Source organism: Solea solea, chromosome 20 (genome assembly GCF_958295425.1).
Source record: "Solea solea chromosome 20, fSolSol10.1, whole genome shotgun sequence".
Classification (NCBI taxonomy): domain Eukaryota; kingdom Metazoa; phylum Chordata; class Actinopteri; order Pleuronectiformes; family Soleidae; genus Solea; species Solea solea.
Genome location: NC_081153.1, coordinates 13149286 through 13175031, shown reverse-complemented (window position 1 = coordinate 13175031; position 25746 = coordinate 13149286). Strand labels below are relative to the sequence as shown.

The window sequence follows — 25746 nt, the reverse complement described above, 5'->3', positions numbered from 1 at the left end:
TGATGACATAAATGCCCATGGTGCATCTTCAGTGTCCTGCGTATTTAAAGTAAACAGGAGAAAAAGGAAAACGTTTGAGTGCTTTCCCATAAATAACCACTATTTTTAAGAAATACATTGTACACCTAGCACAACAAATGTTTTCAGATTTCAGTCAGGGAAAATGTGGGCATTGTGTGATGCAAGGTGTGCTTTTGAGTTTACTCTTCGATCTCTATGCTGGGATCTATCATATAAGACACAAGAACAAAATATTGTACCATATTGACTCTGTGGATTAGCATAACCTCACTACTAGTCATTGAGTTTCTCCATAATTTGACTGAAGACAAATAACCCAGAGCTACATACAGTCATTAAAATAAGTATGTCTGATGTAAATTGTTGTCTTTTTGATGTATTTGGACACACCCATATTTGATCCTCTTTGAAACTGTTCCATTAGATGAGGGTGGCATTCTTGATTAACAGCTGCTTACATTGACTTTTTTAAATTTGTTAGAGTATATAACCTTTTGCAGTTGGCACTGTTTCAAAGAAATCAAGTCTTTGGCTGTCCAAATATGTTAAAAAAATCCAACATATAATCATATTTCTTTGTAAATGTGTCTTGCCGTAACAATCCAGGCCGTTACTGGAACAAAACTGGGTTTCATATTGTACTACACATAAACACTTACACTTTGAGTGTATCAGTAAGTGCAATTATGACAAATGATAAGCAACATTGAATGAACATACTTACCTCTTGTAAGATCTGCATATGTTCGGCTAGTTTCTGGCCAGTAACACCTCCCTTCTTCTGGAAAATTGACGTTAGCTTGGACCGAAGACTGTCCAACTGTGCCATGAAGGTCGTCTGAAGTGGATATGTTGTAATATGCTGAAATTCAGCATTTATCTGTTACACATAAAAGAAAGAGACAGAAGACAAAGAGCACTGTTTAGTCATGTATGTGATGGTGATCCATGAAAAGGATACAGTAAGACTATATGTCTACAGTGTTTTAGTCAACTACCATTAATACATGAAGAGAAATACCATTCTTCAGACCACAACACTTATACAGTGAAACTACCCAATGAAAAAAGGAACATGGGGGAAGGAAGCATTTACCTCATCAATATTGAAAAGTGCAGGCCACCTCACTTTAAACTCTCCGGCACCTGGACTTCCATGCACCACTTCTTTTCTCCAGTAGGAGAATGTTTTAGACATCTTCTCTCTTACATTTGATGCCCTGTTCCTTTGTCTGATGTCATTCAATAGTTCAACTCTCAGATTGTCCAGACTTTCATCGGTTTCGCCAGTGGAGTGTGAAGGACAATAGTTGACCTCTGCCTTTTTAGCCTTCTTTACATTTTTGGCTGAGAAGCATTCATCACTGGATTTGTTTTTCAATGCATTTACAGTCACTTCAGGACAGCCAATACTCCGCATCATTGTCCGGTAATTAGCCATGTTGTATTTCAAGACTATGTCTTTGTCTGTAATGTTTAAGAAGTTCTGAGCGTCTAGACACTTCAGCACCACAGTCTTTACATTGCCACATAAACTAGATAAACAACAAATACAGAAAAGTATGACACAATACGACAAGAAGACAGAAAATCAAACATTACTTAAAGTGTTTTACAGTCACCTCAGGGGAACCAATTTTGATTAAAAAAAAACATGCCTGCAGAGAAAAAAATACTTTGTAATTTTGTATTAAAACCCCTAGTTTACTCATAGGAGTAAACACATGCTAATACTGTATTATGTTACCATACACACTTATACAAAGCTATACTTCTTAGAATTATTTAGCCTTAGTACAATTGTCCGATTTGTTAATTCAATTTATGTAAGATTTAAACTTAATGATTGTCTAATATATGACTGTGAATAATATGTTTGTTAAATATACTAACCCACACAATAAAAAGGTTCCAAACCTCGGTTGAAATTCGGATGAGAAAAACCTGCCAAGTAAGAACAAAAATATATAAAAAAACATGTTGCCAACTGTGTTTGTAAAGAATGTTAAGTTTACCATTTAGTTCAAAATCAGGTGTGGAAAAAGTAAATCTCATTTGTTCCTCAGCATTATGACATATTATATTATATTATATTATATTATATTATATTATATTATATTATATTATATTATATTATATTATATTATATTGAAACAAATGACATATTACAGACAGGGACAGCAAAATATGCAACATTATTTATTTACTCACTACTGGAATTCTTTCTAAGTGCTATATTATTGGTACATGATTTAGTTCACTTCACAGCATTAAGATATTACATACATTGATGTCCACGGTGTACCCCGCCTATGGCCCTATGTCAGCTGAGATTGGCACAGCATCCCCCGCGACCCTCCGGTGGAGGATAAAGCGGTGGATAATGGAAGGATGAACAACATGTTTTACTGAGAAAGCTGACGGTCACCACACACGGCGGTGGTCAAATGCCCTCCGACTTTGTAAGCGCAACATTAGTGTTTAAACACAGCGACAACAGATATTTTATTTTATAATGTATGAGGAGCATGTTAAGTTAGCTAGGTAAAGCATGTGTCTAGCTTAACTACTTTAGTTGTTAACCAAATGTAAATACATCATGGTTAAAGTAATGTGATTATTAAAGACTTACCCAAACAATTCTGAATTCAGCCGAGGAATGGCGAGTAACGTCCGCTTGCCAGGTTTCCCAGAGTAAATACGAACTTCTGCCGCCCAAAGTCTTAAAGTGGCGGTATGTTTCTGAGCATGCGCCAAAAATTCAAACAGGATGGCATGCACAAATTAAGACAAGCTTTTTTTTTTGAGCTACATTTAATTAAACAAAATATGATAGTCATAATTTTTACATTATATGTTGGAATTTATACAATTTTATAAGGGAAGTTAAATAATACAAATATTTTCTATAAAAATATGCTACAAGGGGCAGAATCATTTTTTTCAGTGTAGAGCTGCTCAGTGGCACAGCTCAAGTATATATATATATATATATGTATGTATATATAAATATATATATACATATATATACATAAAATGACATTATTTTATATATTATATATATATAGCTATTTGTTTTTGATCATGTGTTTGGCAATTTTGAGCTTTTGCCAAACACGTGATCTAAATTGAGCTTTAGTTTGATGGTGCAAACAAAACTATGAACAGGAAATACAGCGAGAAGATACACGATGTAAAAATGCACATTTAAAGAGGGCAGAGTGAATGTTGCAGGTATTGTGACACATAGCATGAATGAAAAGATTTCCATCGATAATGCTCAACTCTTTCCTTTTTAAAAAAATAACATAACATGAACTCCAACACACCAATCTACATCATTTTACTGAGCACATATCAAGAACAGTTAACCTCTTTGGAATAAACTGAGAAACATGCTGATCTGCTTATTTCAAGCCCTACACAATTATTCCATCATGTACAATCTAGTGAGCAGAAGAACGTCACACAACTACAATTAGGAGAGCCACTGACGCTGATAAACAGGAGAGCGTCAGACAGAAAGAACATGTAGAACTCAGTGTTAACACAATTAATTTCTAATTTATCTGGCAATGTAAATATGTCTATGCTTGTGCACCTTCTTGTAAAGTGTTACAAAATGTCTTTACTTACTTTTATCATTTATGCTGTTCACACTAATTGTGGATGGTAGGTATAATGATCTTCTATTGCAGTGCTCTCAGTGCAGTTCTGGTGTAAAGTACCACTCATAAAGGTCATTAACTACATTGTACTCTTTGTATTTTGCGATGTGGTCACAGGCGAGGCAGGTGGGTTGAATGAATTGTTTTGCCACTGTCAAAAGATGAGGAAGGACATCATAGTACTTCCTCCATTCAAAATAACCCATGTATGCTTCATCATCCTTGTCCAGCTGCTGTAGAAACTCTGCCATGGATTTTGCATTAGGGAAATCATTGACGTGAATGAAGGAGCCATTGGGAAGGAATTGCTCGTAGTTTTCTCTTGGTGAACCCAGAACGACAGGGACTGTCCCTGCTGCGAGGGGCCCATTCACCTTTTCTGTCATGTAATCTTTGAAGAGTGAGTTTTCAAACGAGAGGTAAAACTTACAACTACTGATGGTTGGATAATAGTCTTCAAAGCTCAACCGGTGCCCAGTATAAGCAGATCCAAAGAGATCAACCTTTATATGTTTAGAAAGTTCACGGTAATATGTATCTCTTGTACTTGTTCCAGTTCCTGGGGCATTGTTACTGACAATCCAACACACCAGTTTGTCTTTCTTGGGCAGAACAAAGTCTTCCCTCATCTCTTCTTTCCTGATAGTCACCTCATCCCTCATCACAATGTCGGCATCTCGTCTGTAGCTCAGTGTTAAATTGAACAGGTTTTCTAAACCTGGTTTCTTTGCTGTGTTCCTTGGAGATTCCTCATTAAGCCAAATCCACTTCTGAAATGTTGGGCGTGGATCAAGAGGCATGTTTTTGAAATTCCAATCAATATGTTTGTGGTAGAAAATGACTCCTTCTGCTTTGCTGTACATGGATCTATCATCAGTCAGTATGCAGCTATCAATGTTGAAGTAGGTTGAGCAGTTTTTGAAATCAAACCTAAAACCAAAAGGCCAGAACCACAGCAGGACGATGGGCTTTTCAGTAAAAACTGTGCCTTCAGAGGTTTCTTCATCAGCTAATGTAGACGTAGATGGACACAAAGGAGACTGTGACTCAAAATATAGAAATATAGCAATAAAAGTGACGGCAAGGCAAATAGCACTTATTTTTGCCAGACATGACAGTTTACTTAAAAGGGCCATCATCTGTGGGGACAAAAAAAAAATTTAAGTAAGAAAGACAGAAACAACATCATGACTTAATTGACAACATCTCAACTAAAGCATAATTAAAAGAAACCACTGAAGCAGTCAAATCATAAGTTTGTAACAGTAACTCATCAGAGAAGAGGACTAAACTACAAAGCAGGATTTGTAGAGCTTTGTTTAGTGTACTTCCCGTTTTAAATAATAGGCTAAACCTCCTGGAACCTCAAAACAGAGTTTGTACTTGTAGCTCACAATTTATTTCGATAAAAAGACATAAGTATAACATTTTTTTCTATTACCTGCAATTTAGGACATTGGCAAATCTTATTATCAATGTTTTACACTCACCTTTCCTTTGAGTTTAAGTAAAAAAAACAGTCACATAAAAGAATAAAAGTCCACGTCCTGACCCAACAAGCTCCTCTTGAGATTGTAAATGTGACCACTGTGGCACAACCAATAAGGAAGTCAATAAATAATATTGTACCAAAGGGCAGAGCAGACCCAGCACTAGGGGTGTGCCTTGGCTTTCCTCCAGTGTTAATCATGTGACAAGTTTTATCTGATAGCAATGAAGTAGTAAGTCAAAAGACTCAATGCTGTTCTCAGTGTTTTAAACAGGACATGTTTTACACTTATTTGCCGTAGGTTGATACTTTTGATTTAGGTCATTACTTGAAAGGTTTTGTGCAGCGTCCTGACTTATCTTTTTGTGTCATATGTGCCTGCAGTACCACCCCACACCATTGGGAGCTACAGTTGAACGTTGATCTTATCATTTGGCTTAGTATGTAAAACAGAGAGTTTTTTCCGGTGGAACAATGACTGTGTTATATAAAGATGTGGATCAGCTTGGACAAGCAAGGAAAAGAGGAGTCTTTATATGTCTGTGCTTTAAATGTCAAAGATATGGACGTGTGGCAGCATCATGCAGGGGAAACTGGCCATGTGCTAAGTGTGGGAAGGACCATGACATCCTGAAATGTGAAGCTGTAAGTGTTGTAACTGTGGGGAAAAGCCGCGTGGCAAGGACGCAGATTTATTCCCAATAAGATCATTTTCTCTTTCATCATCCTCACATATACTTTACACACTGGTGTTGTAAAATTAGATGAACATGGAGCGAGCAATAAGGTGACTCAAATTATTATTATTACTGTTATTAATAGTATTGTTATTATTATTAATAATTAATGTATTGGATTGTGAGCTTTAAGCAACATTGTTGGACAATAACATTGCAGAAATATATAAAACGTGTTGACCTGTTATTACATATAAGTTTGATGATGCCAAATAAACATACAGTTAACAGAAATGTACACACTGTGTATTTTCCCTCAGTTTTCACAGTTTACAGTGAAATGACGAGCTGAGGTGGACAAACATGTTCAAAGTCCATTACAAATATCCTAAATACTAAATATAGCATTGTAAAAATAACATGTATCTAAATATAGTGTAATAAGGATCTAAGGATACAGGATGTTTTCAATCAATTGTTTAATGTGAAATGTTTCTTTTAGTTTACAAAAGATGTCTGAAGCTAAGAGAACATGTTCAAATTAATTACAAATAGATAAATAGAATGCAAATGCTGGACAGGCAAAGCTTTTATTTTAGGAAACAGGAAAAAAAAAAGAATATGATCATGATTCTTTCTCATCTGTCATCTCAAAGTAGAAAAATCAGATTTGTATTTATACAAAAGATTTAAATTTATAAATTATAAAAAAAACAATTAACAATTAGAACCCTGAGATATTCAGTGTCTTCACTGCCTAATAACTTCTAACAAAATGATGTCACAGCAGTTTTCATGTAAAGTACCACTCATAAAGGTCATTAACTACATGGTACTCCTTGTCTTTTGAAATGTGGTCACAGGCGAGGCAGATGGGATGAATGAATTCATTCTGCATTGACAAAAGATGAGGCACCACTTTATAATACTTTCTCCACTCAAAATAACCCATGTATGCTTTATCATCCTTGTCCAGCTGCTGTAGAAACTCTGCCAGTGATTTTGCGTCAGGGAAATCATTGATGTGAATGAAGGAGCCATTGGGAATAAACTGCTCATAGTTTTCTCTTGGTGGACCCATAACTACAGGGACCGACCCTGCAACGAGGGGCCCGTTTACCTTTTCTACAAAGTAGTCCTTGTGGAGCGAGTTCTCAAATGAGAGGTAAAACTTACAACTAGCAAGGGTTGGGTAATAGTCTTCATAGCTCAACCGACGCCCTGTATGTGCAGAACCAAACAGTTCAATCTTTATATGTTTGGACAGTTCATTGTAATATTTCTCTCTTGTACTTGTTCCAGTGCTCGCAGCATTGTTACTGACAATCCAACACAACAGTTTGTCTTTCTTAGGCAGAACAAAGACGTCCTTCATCTCTTCTTTCTTGACAGTCACCTCATTCCTCACCACAATGTCGGCGTCTCGTCTGTAGCTCAGTGTTAAGTTGAACAGGTTTTCCAAACCTGGTATCTTCAGTGTGTTTGTCGGAGATTCCACGTGGAACCAAATCCATTTCTGAAAAGATGGACGTGGGTCCTTGGGAAGGTTATTCCAGTACCATTTGATACCTTTATGGAAGATAATGACTCCTTCTGCTCTGCTGTACATGGATCTATCATCAGTCAGTATGCAGCTACTAATGTTGAAGTAGGTTGAGCAGATTTTGAAATCAAACCTCACACCAAGAGGCCAGAACCACAGCAGGACGATGGGCTTTTCAGTGCCGTCAGCGTTTAATTCATCAGCTAATGTAGACGTAGATGGACACAAAGGAGACTGTGACTCAAAATATAGAAATAAGGCAATGGCAAGGCAAATAGCACTTATTTTTGCCAAACGTGACCGTTTACTTAAAACGGCCATCATCTGTGGGGACAAAAAAAAGGAAAGAAACAAAATCATGACTTAATTGACAGCAATTCAGCTAAAGCACAGCTAAAATCTTCCACTGAAGCAGTCAAATCATAGGTTCGTAACAGTAACTCATCAGCACAGCATGGTTATTTTGCTTTTCCATTAGTGATAGTACCTGGTACCTGTTACTTTTTTTTGTACTTCAGCGAGCTGAGCTGACACTCTGCGTGACGTTGTCACAGGAAGAGTCATGAGCAAGACGTCCGACACAAGAATCAAAGCGAACAATGCCGAAATGTAGATCAGTTAAAAAGACTTATCACTTCTGAAAATGTGGGTTCATCTCCAGAGGGGTATTTAGCGACAGCACTGCTGAAAGCCTGCGATCGCGAGTAAAGAGCCTCATCACAAACCATGCCGCTGTATTTCTGTTCAGTGACTGATGCAGGAAGTACTGAACAAATGAACCGGTTCTCATGATTCGGTACACCAAAAATAACTGCGCCCACGCCCCCACCCTGTCAGATACAAACTAATCCTAGTCTAGTTAACCTAAAACTTTGCAGGGATTGCTCTGTAAATGAATCATCAAAACATTTATCAAAACATTGAGTCATGCCGTAATCCCTAACGCATTTGATCCGGAGTCTGACCCAGAGTCAGAAGACACTGTGACAAGTGAAAGACTGCTGCAGGACGCCTGTAGCTCGGATAACGTTGTGGTTACCGAGATGATAAACACACATGCAAATGAAACACGAGCGCAGCGTGTAGCTTAGCCTGTGGCCAGCTATCGCTAATGCTAAACGACAAAACAAGCACACAAAGACAGTTATATACGTATTGTTGGCACTGCTCCTTCCTTTAGGTGAAGTTTGGTGCTGTGTCCTGCTTTATATTTCTACTTTCAACCGCAGAAGAAGAAGAAGAACTACTCTCGTTGTAGCTGCTGAGCGTATCGGTTGTACGGAGCTCAGCAGCTACAACGAAAGTGGTTCTTCTTCTTCTACGGTTGAAAGTACGTCACCGGATGTGCCCGGACTCTAGTGCCCGGACTAGGAGGCGCTGCTGTTTAGAGGAGTGGTGAAATTCGCCAGTGACGTAACTAGTCAACGGAAGTGCCGTCGTAGAGCTCAGGAAAACAATCAAACTGATTGTTATGGACTTTTAGGGCCTCATAAACGAGGTAACGACGCCGATACACACAAAAATGCAGCGTTAATGGGCACTTCCAGGCTATGGGATCTTTTAATTGACAATATAACTAATGCATACTTTTTTAAATACTGTATCCCTTGGGTCGGGAACTTATGGTCCGTGAGCCACATGTGGCTCTTTTGCTGACTGCGTAGGCTTTCTGACGTTATAGAGATCTTTACAAATAACCAAACTTCCTAAAGCTTTGGGGATCTGAAGATGGAAGTTGCTGATTTGACAGTGTCCCAATCGCGTGTCGAGCAATGCTTGAGAGTGTAGAGCAAATGAACCAGAAAAAACCCTATCAAGCTCCGATTTGCTTTGGCCATAATGTCAAATCAAATGAAAGAATGAAGGTGATTCTGTTAACAAACATTTATTAAAACACAGAGGAAAAACACGCAGACCAAAACTCTGGATTTCCATTTCACTTATAATTAGTAGCACAATTTAATAACTTAAGGCATTAACTTTTTACTGTGCATAGGCTACCAATAACTTTTGTTATTGAACAGCCACGATGGTCAATTTGACCGCTTTGAACCCCAAATAGCCTATGCAATAACTTTGTTGAATAAAAAAATAAATCCTGCTGGTCCCTGACTTTTCCCAAAGTTGCAGGCCTACGTGTTTTCATTTAAACATGTTTTCATGTTAATTACACAAAAGGCAATCAGAATATGATGATAATTATTGTTATTATTATTATTGTTATTATTAATAATAATAATAATAATAATAATAATACTACTAACAATAATCATAATAATCTTACCTATTTGACCATACTGACCGCAGGAAATTTCGTGCAATATGACAATTATCTTTCCCAGCGGTTTTTCTAACATTCCATTCACATGCTTATTGTTATTGTTAAAGTCAGTAGTGGTATTTGTGTTAACTGTCCAATATTAGCTTCAATATATATTTTATTTATTGATCAAAAAGGTGGAAAGTGACGTTAACCAGCCTGGTCGGCTACCTGGGAAATCTAAACGTGAGACCCCCTCCGTGAGAGAGCAGGCAGAACTATTCAATTAGAATGGAATTAGACTTTATTATTTATTGTATAATGGGTTTCTCTCTCTGCATCTTTTCTCTTGGATCAGTGTTGCGTGTTTTTTCCCCCATTTTATTTGTATGTTTATCTAATGAAAAAGCTTATTAAAAATAATAATTTAGAGAAGGATTTATTTTCAGTTTTCTTTGTTTCCAAGACATTTCCTTGAAAGTGGTTTGAAGCCCTCGGATGCTTATGCAGGTTTGATAACGATGACAAATACTAGAGTGAGCAAGTAAAGTCGCGCCCTGATATCTTCACTTCTATACCCAAAGCTCAGACTGGGCTATGGTTAAGATTGAATGACAACAAGAAAGAGCCAAAAATAAATAAATAATAATAATGAATGAATTATTATGTACAACACACTTATGTCATTCTTTTCTCTCAGGCCTGGGAGAGACAACACATGTCTCTGTTCTTGTGGAGTATGTACAAGGACAGGTAGAACACAGTGTTAACACACTTAGTCACAGTTCATATAAAATACTTAATCTGATTTATCTGGCAAAAATCTAAAGGTGATCATTGGGTAATCGCCCACTCATTAGCATATCAGATAAAATGTCTTCCAAACCCTTTAAAAAATAAATAAACAGTCTTTTATAAGTTAAAGCCACATGCCAAATTTCACAGGTCACTGACATAAAAAGGCTCCTTGAGTAAAATCAAACAAATCTCTTTCCTGCATGACAATAATATACAGTAATTAATTCAAAAATTCAATACTGTTACAATTATAACAGTAACAATAAACACTTTTCCACTGACGCATTTACTGCAACTGCACTGCAAACTGTTATTTCAAAAAGAAAAGAAACAACACAAACAGATTGGATAACGTTGTGGTTACCAAAATGATAAACGATAATGAGAAATTTTATAATTTGTGTTTTCAGTGTGAGAAATACACTGTGTGACAAGTGCTTGACAAAAGACTGAAAACATTTTTTCCAGAAAACCTTTTGCTGCTGGTCATCTGACACTTTAAAACCAAACCATCTCCAAATGATCCAGCCATTGTTCTTTCGTTTACTGAGCAACTCCTCTTCTGGAGAAAATAGTTGCGTACTTGCGGCCCATGTAGGCCTTTTGTCAGTTTAACACAAAATGATACAAGTGATATTGTCCTGTGTTATATCTCGTTTAGAAATATATTGATATATATTAAAATATCGAGATATCGCCCAGCGCCCTACTTTATTCTTTCTTGTGCACCTTCTTGTAAAGTGTTACAAAATATCTTTGCTTATATTTAATCTCTCTCTCTCTCTCTCAATTATTATTATTATTATTATTCTAATTATTATTATTATCAATCTTTTACACTCACCTTTCCTTTGAGTTTAAGTAAAAAAAACAGGCACATAAAAGAATAAAAGTCCGCTCCCTGACCCAACAAGCTCCTCTTGCGATTGAAAATCTGACCACGGTGGCACAACCAATAAGGAAGTCATTAAATAATATTTTACCAAAGGGCAGAGCAGACCCAGCACTAGGGGTGTGCCTTTGGTTTCCTCCAGTGTTAAACATGTGACAAGTTTTATCTGATAGCAATGAAGTAGTGAGTCAAAAGACTCAATACTGTTCTCAGTGTTTTAAACAGGACGTGTTTTACACTTATTTGCAGTAGGTTGATGCTTTTGATTTAGGTCATTACTTGAAAGGTTTTGTGCCGCGTCCTGACTTATCTTTTTGTGTCATATGTGCCTGCAGTACCACCCCTCACCATTGGGAGCTACAGTTGAACGTGGATCTTATCATTTGGCTTAGTATGTAAAACAGAGAGTTTTTTCCCGTGGAACAATGACTGTGTTATATAAAGATGTGGATCAGCTTGGACAAGCAAGGAAAAGAGGAGTATTTATATGTCTGTGCTTTAAATGTCAAAGATATGGACGTGTGGCAGCATCATGCAGGGGAAACTGGCCATGTGCTAAGTGTGGGAAGGACCATGACATCCTGAAATGTGAAGCTGTAACTGTTGTAACTGTGGGGAAAAGCCGCGTGGCAAGGACGCAGATTTATTCCCAATAAGATCATTTTCTCTTTCATCATCCTCCTCCTCTTCCTCACATATACTTTACACACTGGTGTTGAAAAATTAGATGAAAATGGAGCGACCAATAAGGTGACTCAAGTTATTATTATTATTACTATTATTAATATTATTATTAATAATATCATAACAATAATAATAATAATGATAATAATTACAATAATAATAATGGTCATCATCATTCTTCTTATTATTATTATTATTATTATTATTATTAATAATAATAATAATAATAATAATAATAATAATAATAATAATAATAATAATAAAGGTAGTTATAATAATAATAACAATAAATTATTTATTAGAATTGTTTTGTTATTTGTTTCATTTACTACACACCCTGGTCCAAACTCCTCAGCTCCACTCTGAACACATACCCTGGTATATACAGTAGAGCAGTATTTCAGATTTTCCTCCAAGTACCACCAGAGGAATCTCGTGTACCACTGGTGTTTACCTGTCCATTATAGGTCACATATTCAGGCTATTCAGGCCCATTTTCTTACATGTTAAGTCAAAGTTCTGATTATCACATTCTTAGTAGTGATATAAAGTAGCAATAATTGTGCAAAAGTCACACAATTAGACTGTTTTTCTTTTCTTTTTGTTCATAGAAACAAGCCATGTGAACTTTGAATGTATGTCCAAATTTTCTTTTTAAACATTTTGAGTATTTTTTGCTTCAGTATGTTTATATACTGTTGTTGGTGAAAATGATTTTTTTTTTATCAAATTGCCTAGGATGGGCTGAAAAAAAAAGGGTGTAAGACACTATATTGCATTCATTTCATATAGCCTCTTTGTATTCTGTAGGTTTAAACATAGTAATGGAAGAAAAATCCATCTGTGTTCTAAGGGTTACGAAAAATAGCATGAATGGAAACATTTCCATTAATTATCTTCAACTCTTTCCTTAAACAGTATCATAACATGAACCCCAATACACCAATCTACATCATTTTACTGAGCACATATCAAGAACAGGGGGCTGCACAGTTGGTGTAGTGGTTAGTGCTCTTGACTTTGCCGCAAGAAGACCTGGGTTCGAGCCCCAGTAGGGCCTTTCTGCATGGATGTATACATGCAATATGGGGATTAGGTAAATTGGACACCCTAAATTGACCGTGAGTGTGAGAGTGAATGGTTGTTTGTCTTTGTGTGTGTGTGTGTGTGGCCCTGCCATGGACTGGCGAACTGTCCAGAGTTTACCCCACCTAGCTGAGATTGGCACAGCACCCCCTGCGACCCTCTGGTGGAGGATAAAGCGGTAGATGATGGATGGATGGATGGATATCAAGAACAGTTAACCACTTTGAAATCAACTAAGAAACATGCTAATCTTCTTATTTCAAGCCCTACACAATTATTCCATGATGTACAATCTAGTGAGCAGAAGAATGTCACACATTTAGGAGAGCCACGGATGCTGATAAAGAGGAGAGCGTCAGACAGATAGAACATGTAGAACACAGTGTTAACACACTTAATCTCTGATTTATCTGGCAAAAATCTAAAGATGTCTGTGCTGTAGTAATTAATTAATCATTGGGTAATCGCCCAATGAAAAACTTACAACTACTGATGGTTGGGTAAAAGTCTTCAAAGCTCAACCGGTGACCAGTTTAAGCAGATCCAAAGAGATCAATCTTTATGTGTTTAGAAAGTTCACGGTAATATCTTGCCCGTGATGTTGTTCCGGTTCTACAATGTATACACTGTCTGTGTATTTTCCCTAGGTTTTCACAGTTTACAGTGAAATGACGAGCTGAGGCGGACGAACATGTTCAAAGTCCATTACAAATATCCTAAATACTAAACATAGCATTGTAAAAATAACATGTATCAAAATATAGTGTAATAAGGATCTAAGGATACAGGATGTTTTCAAGCAATTGTTTAATGTGAAATGTTTCTTTTAGTTTACAAAAGATGTCTGAAGCTAAGAGAACACATGTTCAAATTAATTACAAATAGATAAATAGAATGCAATGCCTAATAACTTCTAACAAAATGATGTCACAGCAGTTTTCATGTAAAGTACCACTCATAAAGGTCATTAACTACATGGTACTCCTTGTCTTTTGAAATGTGGTCACAGGCGAGGCAGATGGGATGAATGAATTCATTCTGTATTGACAAAAGATGAGGCACCACTTTATAATACTTTCTCCACTCAAAATAACCCATGTATGCTTTATCATCCTTGTCCAGCTGCTGTAGAAACTCTGCCAGTGATTTTGCGTCAGGGAAATCATTGATGTGAATGAAGGAGCCATTGGGAATAAACTGCTCATAGTTTTCTCTTGGTGGACCCATAACTACAGGGACCGACCCTGCAACGAGGGGCCCGTTTACCTTTTCTACAAAGTAGTCCTTGTGGAGCGAGTTCTCAAATGAGAGGTAAAACTTACAACTAGCAAGGGTTGGGTAATAGTCTTCATAGCTCAACCGACGCCCTGTATGTGCAGAACCAAACAGTTCAATCTTTATATGTTTGGACAGTTCATTGTAATATTTCTCTCTTGTGCTTGTTCCAGTGCTCGCAGCATTGTTACTGACAATCCAACACAACAGTTTGTCTTTCTTAGGCAGAACAAAGACGTCCTTCATCTCTTCTTTCTTGACAGTCACCTCATTCCTCACCACAATGTCGGCGTCTCGTCTGTAGCTCAGTGTTAAGTTGAACAGGTTTTCCAAACCTGGTATCTTCAGTGTGTTTGTCGGAGATTCCACGTGGAACCAAATCCATTTCTGAAAAGATGGACGTGGGTCCTTGGGAAGGTTATTCCAGTACCATTTGATACCTTTATGGAAGATAATGACTCCTTCTGCTCTGCTGTACATGGATCTATCATCAGTCAGTATGCAGCTACTAATGTTGAAGTAGGTTGAGCAGATTTTGAAATCAAACCTCACACCAAGAGGCCAGAACCACAGCAGGACGATGGGCTTTTCAGTGCCGTCAGCATTTAATTCATCAGCTAATGTAGATGTAGATGGACACAAAGGAGACTGTGACTCAAAATATAGAAATAAGGCAATGGCAAGGCAAATAGCACTTATTTTTGCCAAACGTGACCGTTTACTTAAAACGGCCATCATCTGTGGGGACAAAAAAAAGGAAAGAAACAAAATCATGACTTAATTGACAGCAATTCAGCTAAAGCACAGCTAAAATCTTCCACTGAAGCAGGAAGAGTCATGAGCAAGACGTCCGACACAAGAATCAAAGCGAACAATGCCGAAATGTAGATCAATTCTGAAAATGTGGGTTCATCTCCAGAGGGGTATTTAGCGACAGCACTGCTGAAAGCCTGCGATCGCGAGTAAAGAGCCTCATCACAAACCATGCCGCTGTATTTCTGTTCAGTGACTGATGCAGGAAGTACTGAACAAATGAACCGATTCTCATAATTCGGTACACCAAAAATAACTGCGCCCACGTCCCCACCCTGTCAGATACAAACTAATCCTAGTCTAGTTAACCTAAAAACTTTGCAGGGATTGCTCTGTAAATGAATCATCAAAACATTTATCAAAACATTGAGTCATGCCGTAATCCCTAACGCATTTGATCCGGAGTCTGACCCAGAGTCAGAAGACACTGTGACAAGTGAAAGACTGCTGCAGGACGCCTGTAGCTCGGATAACGTTGTGGTTACCGAGATGATAAACACACTTGCAAATGAAACACGAGCGTAGCGTGTAGCTTAGCCTGTGGCCAGCTATCGCTAATGCTAAACGACAAAACAAGCACACAAAGACAGTTATATACGTATTGTTGGCACTGCTCCTTCCTTTAGGTGAAGTTTGATGCTGTGTCCTGCTTTATATTTCTACTTTCAACCGCAGAAGAAGAAGAAGAACTACTCTCGTTGTAGCTGCTGAGCGTATCGGTTGTACGGAGCTCAGCAGCTACAACGAAAGTGGTTCTTCTTCTTCTACGGTTGAAAGTACGTCACCGGATGTGCCCGGACTCTAGTGCCCGGACTAGGAGGCGCTGCTGTTTAGAGGAGTGGTGAAATTCACCAGTGACGTAACTAGTCAACGGAAGTGCCGTCGTAGAGCTCAGGAAAACAATCAAACTGATTGTTATGGACTTTTAGGGCCTCATAAACGAGGTAACGACGCCGATACACACAAAAATGCAGCGTTAATGGGCACTTCCAGGCTATGGGATCTTTTAATTGACAATATAACCAATGCATACTTTTTTAAATACTGTAGCCCTTGGGTCGGGAACTTATGGTCCGTTAGCCACATGTGGCTCTTTTGCTGACTGCGTAGGCTTTCTGACGTTATAGAGATCTTTACAAATAACCCAACTTCCTAAAGCTTTGGGGATCTGAAGATGGAAGTTGGTGATTTGACAGTGTCCCAATCGTGTGTCGAGCAATGCTTGAGAGTGTAGAGCAAATGAACCAGAAAAAACTCTATCAAGCTCCGATTTGCTTTGGCCATAATGTCAAATCAAATGAAAGAATGAAGGTGATTCTGTTAACAAACATTTATTAAAACACAGAGGAAAAACACGCAGACCAAAACTCTGGATTTCCATTTCACTTATAATTAGTAGCACAATTTAATAACTTAAGGCATTAACTTTTTACTGTGCATAGGCTACCAATAACTTTTGTTATTGAACAGCCACGATGGTCAATTTGACCGCTTTGAACCCCAAATAGCCTATGCAATAACTTTGTTGAATAAAAAAATAAATCCTGCTGGTCCCTGACTTTTCCCAAAGTTGCAGGCCTACGTGTTTTCATTTAAACATGTTTTCATGTTAATTACACAAAAGGCAATCAGAATATGATGATAATTATTGTTATTATTATTATTGTTATTATTAATAATAATAATAATAATAATAATAATACTACTAACAATAATCATAATAATCTTACCTATTTGACCATACTGACCGCAGGAAATTTCGTGCAATATGACAATTATCTTTCCCAGCGGTTTTTCTAACATTCCATTCACATGCTTATTGTTATTGTTAAAGTCAGTAGTGGTATTTGTGTTGGTTAACTGTCCAATATTAGCTTCAATATATATTTTATTTATTGATCAAAAAGGTGGAAAGTGACGTTGACCAGCCTGGTCGGCTACCTGGGAAATTTAAACGTGAGACCCCCTCCGTGAGAGAGCAGGCAGAACTATTCAATTAGAATGGAATTAGACTTTATTATTTATTGTATAATGGGTTTCTCTCTCTGCATCTTTTCTCTTGGATCAGTGTTGCGTGTTTTTTTCCCCATTTTATTTGTATGTTTATCTAATGAAAAAGCTTATTAAAAATAATAATTTAGAGAAGGATTTATTTTCAGTTTTCTTTGTTTCCAAGACATTTCCTTGAAAGTGGTTTGAAGCCCTCGGATGCTTATGCAGGTTTGATAACGATGACAAATACTAGAGTGAGCAAGTAAAGTCGCGCCCTGATATCTTCACTTCTATACCCAAAGCTCAGACTGGGCTATGGTTAAGATTGAATGACAACAAGAAAGAGCCAAAAATAAATAAATAATAATAATGAATGAATTATTATGTACAACACACTTATGTCATTCTTTTCTCTCAGGCCTGGGAGAGACAACACATGTCTCTGTTATTGTGGAGTATGTACAAGGACAGGTAGAACACAGTGTTAACACACTTAGTCACAGTTCATATAAAATACTTAATCTGATTTATCTGGCAAAAATCTAAAGATGATCATTGGGTAATCGCCCACTCATTAGCATATCAGATAAAATGTCTTCCAAACCCTTTAAAAAAATAAACAAACAGTCTTTTATTAGTTAAAGCCACATGCCAAATGTCACAGGTCACTGACATAAAAAGGCTCCTTGAGTAAAATCAAACAAATCTCTTTCCTGCATGACAATAATATACAGTAATTAATTCAAAAATTCAATACTGTTACAATTATAACAGTAACAATAAACACTTTTCCACTGACGCATTTACTGCAACTGCACTGCAAACTGTTATTTCAAAAAGAAAAGAAACAACACAAACAGATTGGATAACGTTGTGGTTACCAAAATGATAAACGATAATGAGAAATTTTATAATTTGTGTTTTCAGTGTGAGAAATACACTGTGTGACAAGTGCTTGACAAAAGACTGAAAACATTTTTTCCAGAAAACCTTTTGCTGCTGGTCATCTGACACTTTAAAACCAAACCATCTCCAAATGATCCAGCCATTGTTCTTTCGTTTACTGAGCAACTCCTCTTCTGGAGAAAATAGTTGCGTACTTGCGGCCCATGTAGGCCTTTTGTCAGTTTAACACAAAATGATACAAGCGATATTGTCCCGTGTTATATCTCGTTTAGAAATATATTGATATATATTAAAATATCGAGATATCGCCCAGCGCCCTACTTTATTCTTTCTTGTGCACCTTCTTGTAAAGTGTTACAAAATATCTTTGCTTATATTTAATCTCTCTCTCTCTCTCTCAATTATTATTATTATTATTTTTCTAATTATTATTATTATCAATCTTTTACACTCACCTTTCCTTTGAGTTTAAGTAAAAAAAACAGGCACATAAAAGAATAAAAGTCCGCTCCCTGACCCAACAAGCTCCTCTTGCGATTGAAAATCTGACCACGGTGGCACAACCAATAAGGAAGTCATTAAATAATATTTTACCAAAGGGCAGAGCAGACCCAGCACTAGGGGTGTGCCTTTGGTTTCCTCCAGTGTTAAACATGTGCCAAGTTTTATCTGATAGCAATGAAGTAGTGAGTCAAAAGTCTCAATACTGTTCTCAGTGTTTTAAACAGGACATGTTTTACACTTATTTGCAGTAGGTTGATGCTTTTGATTTAGGTCATTACTTGAAAGGTTTAGTGCAGCGTCCTGACTTATCTTTTTGTGTCACATGTGCCTGCAGTACCACCCCTCACCATTGGGAGCTACAGTTGAACGTTGATCTTATCATTTGGCTTAGTATGTAAAACAGAGAGTTTTTTCCCGTGGAACAATGACTGTGTTATATAAAGATGTGGATCAGCTTGGACAAGCAAGGAAAAGAGGAGTATTTATATGTCTGTGCTTTAAATGTCAAAGATATGGACGTGTGGCAGCATCATGCAGGGGAAACTGGCCATGTGCTAAGTGTGGGAAGGACCATGACATCCTGAAATGTGAAGCTGTAAGTGTTGTAACTGTGGGGAAAAGCCGCGTGGCAAGGACACAGATTTATTCCCAATAAGATCATTTTCTCTTTCATCATCCTCACATATACTTTACACACTGGTGTTGAAAAATTAGATGAAAATGGAGCGACCAATAAGGTGACTCAAGTTATTATTATTACTATTATTAATATTATTATTAATAATATCATAACAATAATAATAATAATAATAATAATGATAATAATTACAATAATAATAATGGTCATCATCATTCTTCTTCTTATTATTATTATTATTATTATTATTATTATTATTATTATTATCAATAATAATAATAATAATAATAATAATAATAAAGGTAGTATTAATAATAATAACAATAAATTATTTATTTGAATTGTTTTGTTATTTGTTTCATTTACTACACACCCTGGTCCAAACTCCTCTGCTCCACTCTGAACACATACCCTGGTATATACAGTTGAGCAGTATTTCAGATTTTCCTCCAAGTACCACCAGAGGAATCTCGTGTACCACTGGTGTTTACCTGTCCATTATAGGTCACATATTCAGGCTATTCAGGCCCATTTTCTTACATGTTAAGTCAAAGTTCTGATTATCACATTCTTAGTAGTGATATAAAGTAGCAATAATTGTGCAAAAGTCACACAATTAGACTGTTTTTCTTTTCTTTTTGTTCATAGAAACAAGCCATGTGAACTTTGAATGTATGTCCAAATTTTCTTTTTAAACATTTTGAGTATTTTTTGCTTCAGTATGTTTATATACTGTTGTTGGTGAAAATGATTTTTTTTTAATCAAATTGCCTAGGATGGGCTGAAAAAAAAAGGGTGTAAGACACTATATTGCATTCATTTCATATAGCCTCTTTGTATTCTGTAGGTTTAAACATAGTAATGGAAGAAAAATCCATCTGTGTTCTAAGGGTTACGAAAAATAGCATGAATGGAAACATTTCCATTAATTATCTTCAACTCTTTCCTTAAACAGTATCATAACATTAACCCCAATACACCAATCTACATCATTTTACTGAGCACATATTAAGAACAGGGGGCTGCACGGTTGGTGTAGTGGTTAGTGCTCTTGCCTTTGCAGCAAGAAGACCTGGGTTTGAGCCCCAGTAGGGCCTTTCTGCATGGATGTATACATACAATATGGGGATTAGGTAAATTGGACACCCTAAATTGACCATAGGTGTGAATGGTTGTTTGTCTTTGTGTGTGTGGCCCTGCCATGGACTGGCGAACTGTCCAGAGTTTACCCCACCTAGCTGAGATTGGCACAGCACCCCCTGTGACCCTCTGGTGGAGGATAAAGCGGTAGATGATGGATGGATGGATATCAAGAACAGTTAACCACTTTGAAATCAACTGAGAAACATGCTAATCTTCTTATTTCAAGCCCTAAACAATTATTCCATGATGTACAATCTAGTGAGCAGAAGAATGTCACACATTTAGGAGAGCCACGGATGCTGATAAAGAGGAGAGCGTCAGACAGATAGAACATGTAGAACACAGTGTTAACACACTTAATCTCTGATTTATCTGGCAAAAATCTAAAGATGTCTGTGCTGTAGTAATTAATTAATCATTGGGTAATCGCCCAATGAAAAACTTACAACTACTGATGGTTGGGTAAAAGTCTTCAAAGCTCAACCGGTGACCAGTTTAAGCAGATCCAAAGAGATCAATCTTTATGTGTTTAGAAAGTTCACGGTAATATCTTGCCCGTGATGTTGTTCCGGTTCTACAATGTATACACTGTCTGTGTATTTTCCCTAGGTTTTCACAGTTTACAGTGAAATGACGAGCTGAGGTGGACGAACATGTTCAAAGTCCATTACAAATATACTAAATACTAAACATAGCATTGTAAAAATAACATGTATCAAAATATAGTGTAATAAGGATCTAAGGATACAGGATGTTTTCAAGCAATTGTTTAATGTGAAATGTTTCTTTTAGTTTACAAAAGATGTCTGAAGCTAAGAGAACACATGTTCAAATTAATTACAAATAGATAAATAGAATGCAATGCCTAATAACTTCTAACAAAATGATGTCACAGCAGTTTTCATGTAAAGTACCACTCATAAAGGTCATTAACTACATGATACTCCTTGTCTTTTGAAATGTGGTCACAGGCGAGGCAGATGGGATGAATGAATTCATTCTGTATTGACAAAAGATGAGGCACCACTTTATAATACTTTCTCCACTCAAAATAACCCATGTATGCTTTATCATCCTTGTCCAGCTGCTGTAGAAACTCTGCCAGTGATTTTGCGTCAGGGAAATCATTGATGTGAATGAAGGAGCCATTGGGAATAAACTGCTCATAGTGTTCTCTTGGTGGACCCATAACTACAGGGACCGACCCTGCAACGAGGGGCCCGTTTACCTTTTCTCCAAAGTAGTCCTTGTGGAGCGAGTTCTCAAATGAGAGGTAAAACTTACAACTAGCAAGGGTTGGGTAATAGTCTTCATAGCTCAGCGGACGCCCTTTATATGCAGAACCAAACAGTTCAATCTTTATATGTTTGGACAGTTCATTGTAATATTTCTCTCTTGTACTTGTTCCAGTGCTCGCAGCATTGTTACTGACAATCCAACACAACAGTTTGTCTTTCTTAGGCAGAACAAAGACGTCCTTCATCTCTTCTTTCTTGACAGTCACCTCATTCCTCACCACAATGTCGGCGTCTCGTCTGTAGCTCAGTGTTAAGTTGAACAGGTTTTCCAAACCTGGTATCTTCAGTGTGTTTGTCGGAGATTCCACGTGGAACCAAATCCATTTCTGAAAAGATGGACGTGGGTCCTTGGGAATGTTATTCAAGTGCCAGTCGATATCTTTGTGGAAGATAATGACTCCTTCTGCTCTGCTGTACATGGATCTATCATCAGTCAGTATGCAGCTACTAATTTTGAAGTAGGTTGAGCAGATTTTGAAATCAAACCTCACACCAAGAGGCCAGAACCACAGCAGGACGATGGGCTTTTCAGTGCCGTCAGCGTTTAATTCATAAGCTAATGTAGATGTAGATGGACACAAAAGAGACTGTGACTCAAAATATAGAAATAATGCAATAAAAGTGACGGCAAGGCCAACTAAAGCTAATTTTGCCCGACATAGCGTTTTGTGGAAACAGGCCATTATCTGTGGAAACAAAAAAGGAAACAATGTGATCTCATAACAACATCATAAGGAAACTAAGTGCTGTCTTGCAATGCTTTAATGACCATACAACATAATTGTTTATTTCTCTCATTTCACACATCCAAAAAATACTAAACTGATGACCCTGCAGCTGACCCGTGTGCACCGGCGGAGGTGCGACTGGCAGCAATGCCTAGCAGGTGTTCCACCTACCTGTACATTTCACTATGTATTTCCTTGGGCTATTTGAATTTTGGTGTAATCAGTCTTTCTTTTTGTTTGCCACATTAGCATGCGATTTGTGTAGCATCCCTGGCTGAATAACGGTCTGGCTCCTTTACCGATAGTTCAGAATGCTTTATGGAAAACTTCAATCACTCCAAACATGCCTTTAATTTATCCCAAAAACTGATGAGCTGATGAAAAAAAAATGTTTTACTCGCATGAACATATCTCTCTTTAACTCCTAAAGCCCTTTTATTGCCAATTCAGACAACATTACATTACATTACATGCAATTTTGCAGATGCTTTTGTCCAAAGCGACTTACAATAAGTGCATTTAAACATTTGGGTACAAACAGGAGATAGAAGTAAGTAATTGCTTCAAATAAGCCAAACTGTAAAGTGCTAGTCATAAGTGCGATGTACAAGTAAGTGCTTGCCTTTTTTTTTTTGTCGTCGTAGTCGTTGTCTTAGTCTTAGTCCATGGGGAGCTCGTTCGGTGAATGCCTCTGCAATCCTCTCAGTGAGGAGGCAGGAAGCGGAGAGCGGAGTGGGCGGGCTGGGGTGTAGGTCAAAGGTAAATAGATTTTCAACCTTTGATCCTTCTAACTCCTTCCTTATAAGAGAAAAAAAAAAAATCACAATAGTTAACCTGATGAATTGATCTCTATTGATTGGATCACTTTGGGACTTTGGGACGTTGTAACATGCCAGGCAAGAAGACAAGACTGTCACTCACGACGGAATAATATGGACACATGTACAGACATACACGGAGTCTGATTGACTGCATCTCTGAGTGCTACCTGCTGCTGAAACATGTTTTTGTCAAACTGTCATAAGAAAAAAAAAAAAATTGTATGATGAAATTATGTATTGTACGATGAAAATATGTATTCTGTGGGTAATGAGGGCGGGACTAGATAAGCATTTGCTTCTCCCGCTTTCCCTTCCGGTTATGTGTATTGTGTGAACTACACTAAGATGACGTGTGATGGCGATTGATCTAACTGACTAAATAAATAAATAAATAAATATTACCTTTCTTGTTTTCCAACTAAATGTGACAATACTGTCGCTTGGCTCCCAGAAATGTGTAAATCTTTGAGGCTAAAATTATATGGAATTAGAGTTGTGTCATTAATTTTCAAACAACCCTTTCCACGAAGAAAACAACACTTTTTAAGAAGCAAATAAAATATCGATTTAATCATTCAAAAATATTAGCTAGATATGTATCTCCCTGTATTTATTTGTATTGTGGTTTTTGAGTAGTTCTGTAATATACACTCAGCACTCATGGTATAAAATAAAAGCACTTCCACAAAGTGCAGCTGTGTCATTAAAGCACCACCTTTGCTTTATAAGAGATAAGATAATCCTTTATTTGTCCCGCTGTGGGGAAATTGACATTGTTATAGTAGCATAGACATTAAAGATGAAGATAATAAATAATAAACATGAAAACATGTTGTTTTCCAATGTCATTAGTGAAAATGTTATATATTATATATAATAGATTGGGGGTTTGATTCAAATGTTCAGAAATAACAGCAACAATAAAATAAAAACAACAGTACTAATAAATGAACATATTAATTAAATAAAAAAATAGTAATTGGGGTATAAGTGTTGTTGACTGACTGAAAGGAAAAAGGAAAAAAGAAAGAAAAACTGTAAAATAAGAGATTGTACTGTGTGTGTCTGTGTGTAATGCAAAGAGTGTATTGAATATGCATTTGTGCTGAAAATTGTCCAAAGTGTGTTGGCAATCAAACACACTTGTCTATGTTACAACTGAACCTCGCAACCTGAGTGTGTTATTTGGAAATTTGGAATTGGTGTTCTGCTTCAAGGTGTTTATGATGGTGTTGACATTAATTACGGTTATTTGTAAAGTTAAGATACATACAATTGTAATTTACAGTTGAATATGTCCAAAAGGATTTTTTTTGTTTGTTTGTTTTATTTTTCTCTTGTTATATTCTGATATTCTAAAAGTTGAACTTATACTTATATGTTTGCAGTGTGTAGTCAGAAAAAGAATTACTTGATGAGACTATGTGATTTCCCAAACATATGTTAACACTTTGTGTCAAAAGGGAGGAAATGTGGGAAATAACTAGTTTTCTTCTTGTTTCCTGTAATGTTCTAAGACAACAATTAACTAACAGTCAAGCTGTGAATGAATGCTGGGGGATTATATGATAGGGAAAGGTCAACGTGAAGGCTGCACATGATGGCATCTTGTAAAACATCAGATGACATTTACTGGGGTCATAAATATTAGGTGTGGTGTTTGTTCTGTTTGTAACTGTTTCTGTATAAGTGGTGAAGCTTTTTGGAGGAAGGGGAGAGACCATTTTAGACCGTCCTTAGTGACAGTGTCTCTCCTCCATGCACAAATCCATGCATGCAGTAAAGATATGATTTACTCAACACTGATGACTCAAGAATTTCTTTCACATGGGTCTAGTGATTTTCGATAAAGGCTCATGCTATACATTGTATTGATGAACTCATCTGTCATTTTGTGATTGGTAGGATTTATGAGGTCCATGTTGAAATCCCCACAAATGAAATGTACCTGACTTCTTCTTGGAAATGTATTTTCCATCCAGTTATTGAATACTTCAGGAGAAAAAAATTGTTGTCTGGGTCCATGTCATTTTCCACATCTTGTGTGTTGTGGTCCGTATATTCAAATGTTTTTTCAGTTCCTGTAGGTCATGTTCATCCACTGTATCACTAAGCATTCATTCTCAGATGCAGGCCTTTTTGAATTCATAATACAGGTAATTTCTAACTCTGTTACATACACACGAGTCAGGTCTGATACAAATAATGTCAGAACAATAACATAAAATGACCAAAAACACTCACACACAGAAAGTTTAGTCTGGTGTGTCATCAGTTTTCCTGCTTTATGTTGAAAAATTAGGTTAAAAAAACAGCAGAGCTTAACACCTCTGAATAATTCTGTGTCCCGTTGCAACTGCTTTTACTCTGTAGCAAGCGGTTGATCATTGATCAGTTAAAAACCTACACATGCACACACACATTGACACATAAATGTGGCTGCTTAGGGCCACTGTGGCCTTAATGCCCCAACAGAGCTTGACATGTATCACAAGAGAGTAATGTGAAATA

The 25746-nt window shown here is 37.0% G+C and overlaps 4 protein-coding genes across 4 annotated transcripts; all 4 read right to left on the bottom strand.

Moving 5' to 3' along the window:
- Positions 1 to 3708: 3708 nt before the first annotated feature.
- On the bottom strand, positions 3709 to 5279 carry LOC131447444 (4-galactosyl-N-acetylglucosaminide 3-alpha-L-fucosyltransferase 9-like). Its single transcript, XM_058619234.1, has 2 exons — positions 5180 to 5279; positions 3709 to 4828 (listed from the first exon to the last, which is right to left on the bottom strand). Exon 2 carries the CDS (start codon positions 4826 to 4828, stop codon positions 3725 to 3727), a length of 1104 nt encoding a protein of 367 aa, XP_058475217.1. The 5' UTR covers positions 5180 to 5279; the 3' UTR covers positions 3709 to 3724.
- A 1286-nt stretch (positions 5280 to 6565) lies between these two features.
- LOC131447870 (4-galactosyl-N-acetylglucosaminide 3-alpha-L-fucosyltransferase 9-like) lies at positions 6566 to 7719 on the bottom strand. Its single transcript, XM_058619952.1, has one exon. It carries the CDS (start codon positions 7717 to 7719, stop codon positions 6649 to 6651), a length of 1071 nt encoding a protein of 356 aa, XP_058475935.1. The 3' UTR covers positions 6566 to 6648.
- Positions 7720 to 13908: 6189 nt separating this feature from the next.
- On the bottom strand, positions 13909 to 15128 carry LOC131447869 (4-galactosyl-N-acetylglucosaminide 3-alpha-L-fucosyltransferase 9-like). Its single transcript, XM_058619951.1, has one exon. The coding sequence runs from the start codon at positions 15126 to 15128 to the stop codon at positions 14058 to 14060; it is 1071 nt and encodes a 356-aa protein (XP_058475934.1). The 3' UTR covers positions 13909 to 14057.
- A 6161-nt stretch (positions 15129 to 21289) lies between these two features.
- Positions 21290 to 22369, bottom strand: LOC131447868 (4-galactosyl-N-acetylglucosaminide 3-alpha-L-fucosyltransferase 9-like). The gene has a single exon (XM_058619950.1). The coding sequence runs from the start codon at positions 22367 to 22369 to the stop codon at positions 21290 to 21292; it is 1080 nt and encodes a 359-aa protein (XP_058475933.1).
- Positions 22370 to 25746: the final 3377 nt, after the last annotated feature.

Bases quoted from the DNA above. Each gene is read 5' to 3' on its own strand.
- LOC131447868 (XM_058619950.1), bottom strand. From the start codon at position 22,369: ATGGCCTGTTTCCACAAAACGCTATGTCGGGCAAAATTAGCTTTAGTT.
- LOC131447444 (XM_058619234.1), bottom strand. From the start codon at position 4,828: ATGATGGCCCTTTTAAGTAAACTGTCATGTCTGGCAAAAATAAGTGCT.
- LOC131447869 (XM_058619951.1), bottom strand. From the start codon at position 15,128: ATGGCCGTTTTAAGTAAACGGTCACGTTTGGCAAAAATAAGTGCTATT.
- LOC131447870 (XM_058619952.1), bottom strand. From the start codon at position 7,719: ATGGCCGTTTTAAGTAAACGGTCACGTTTGGCAAAAATAAGTGCTATT.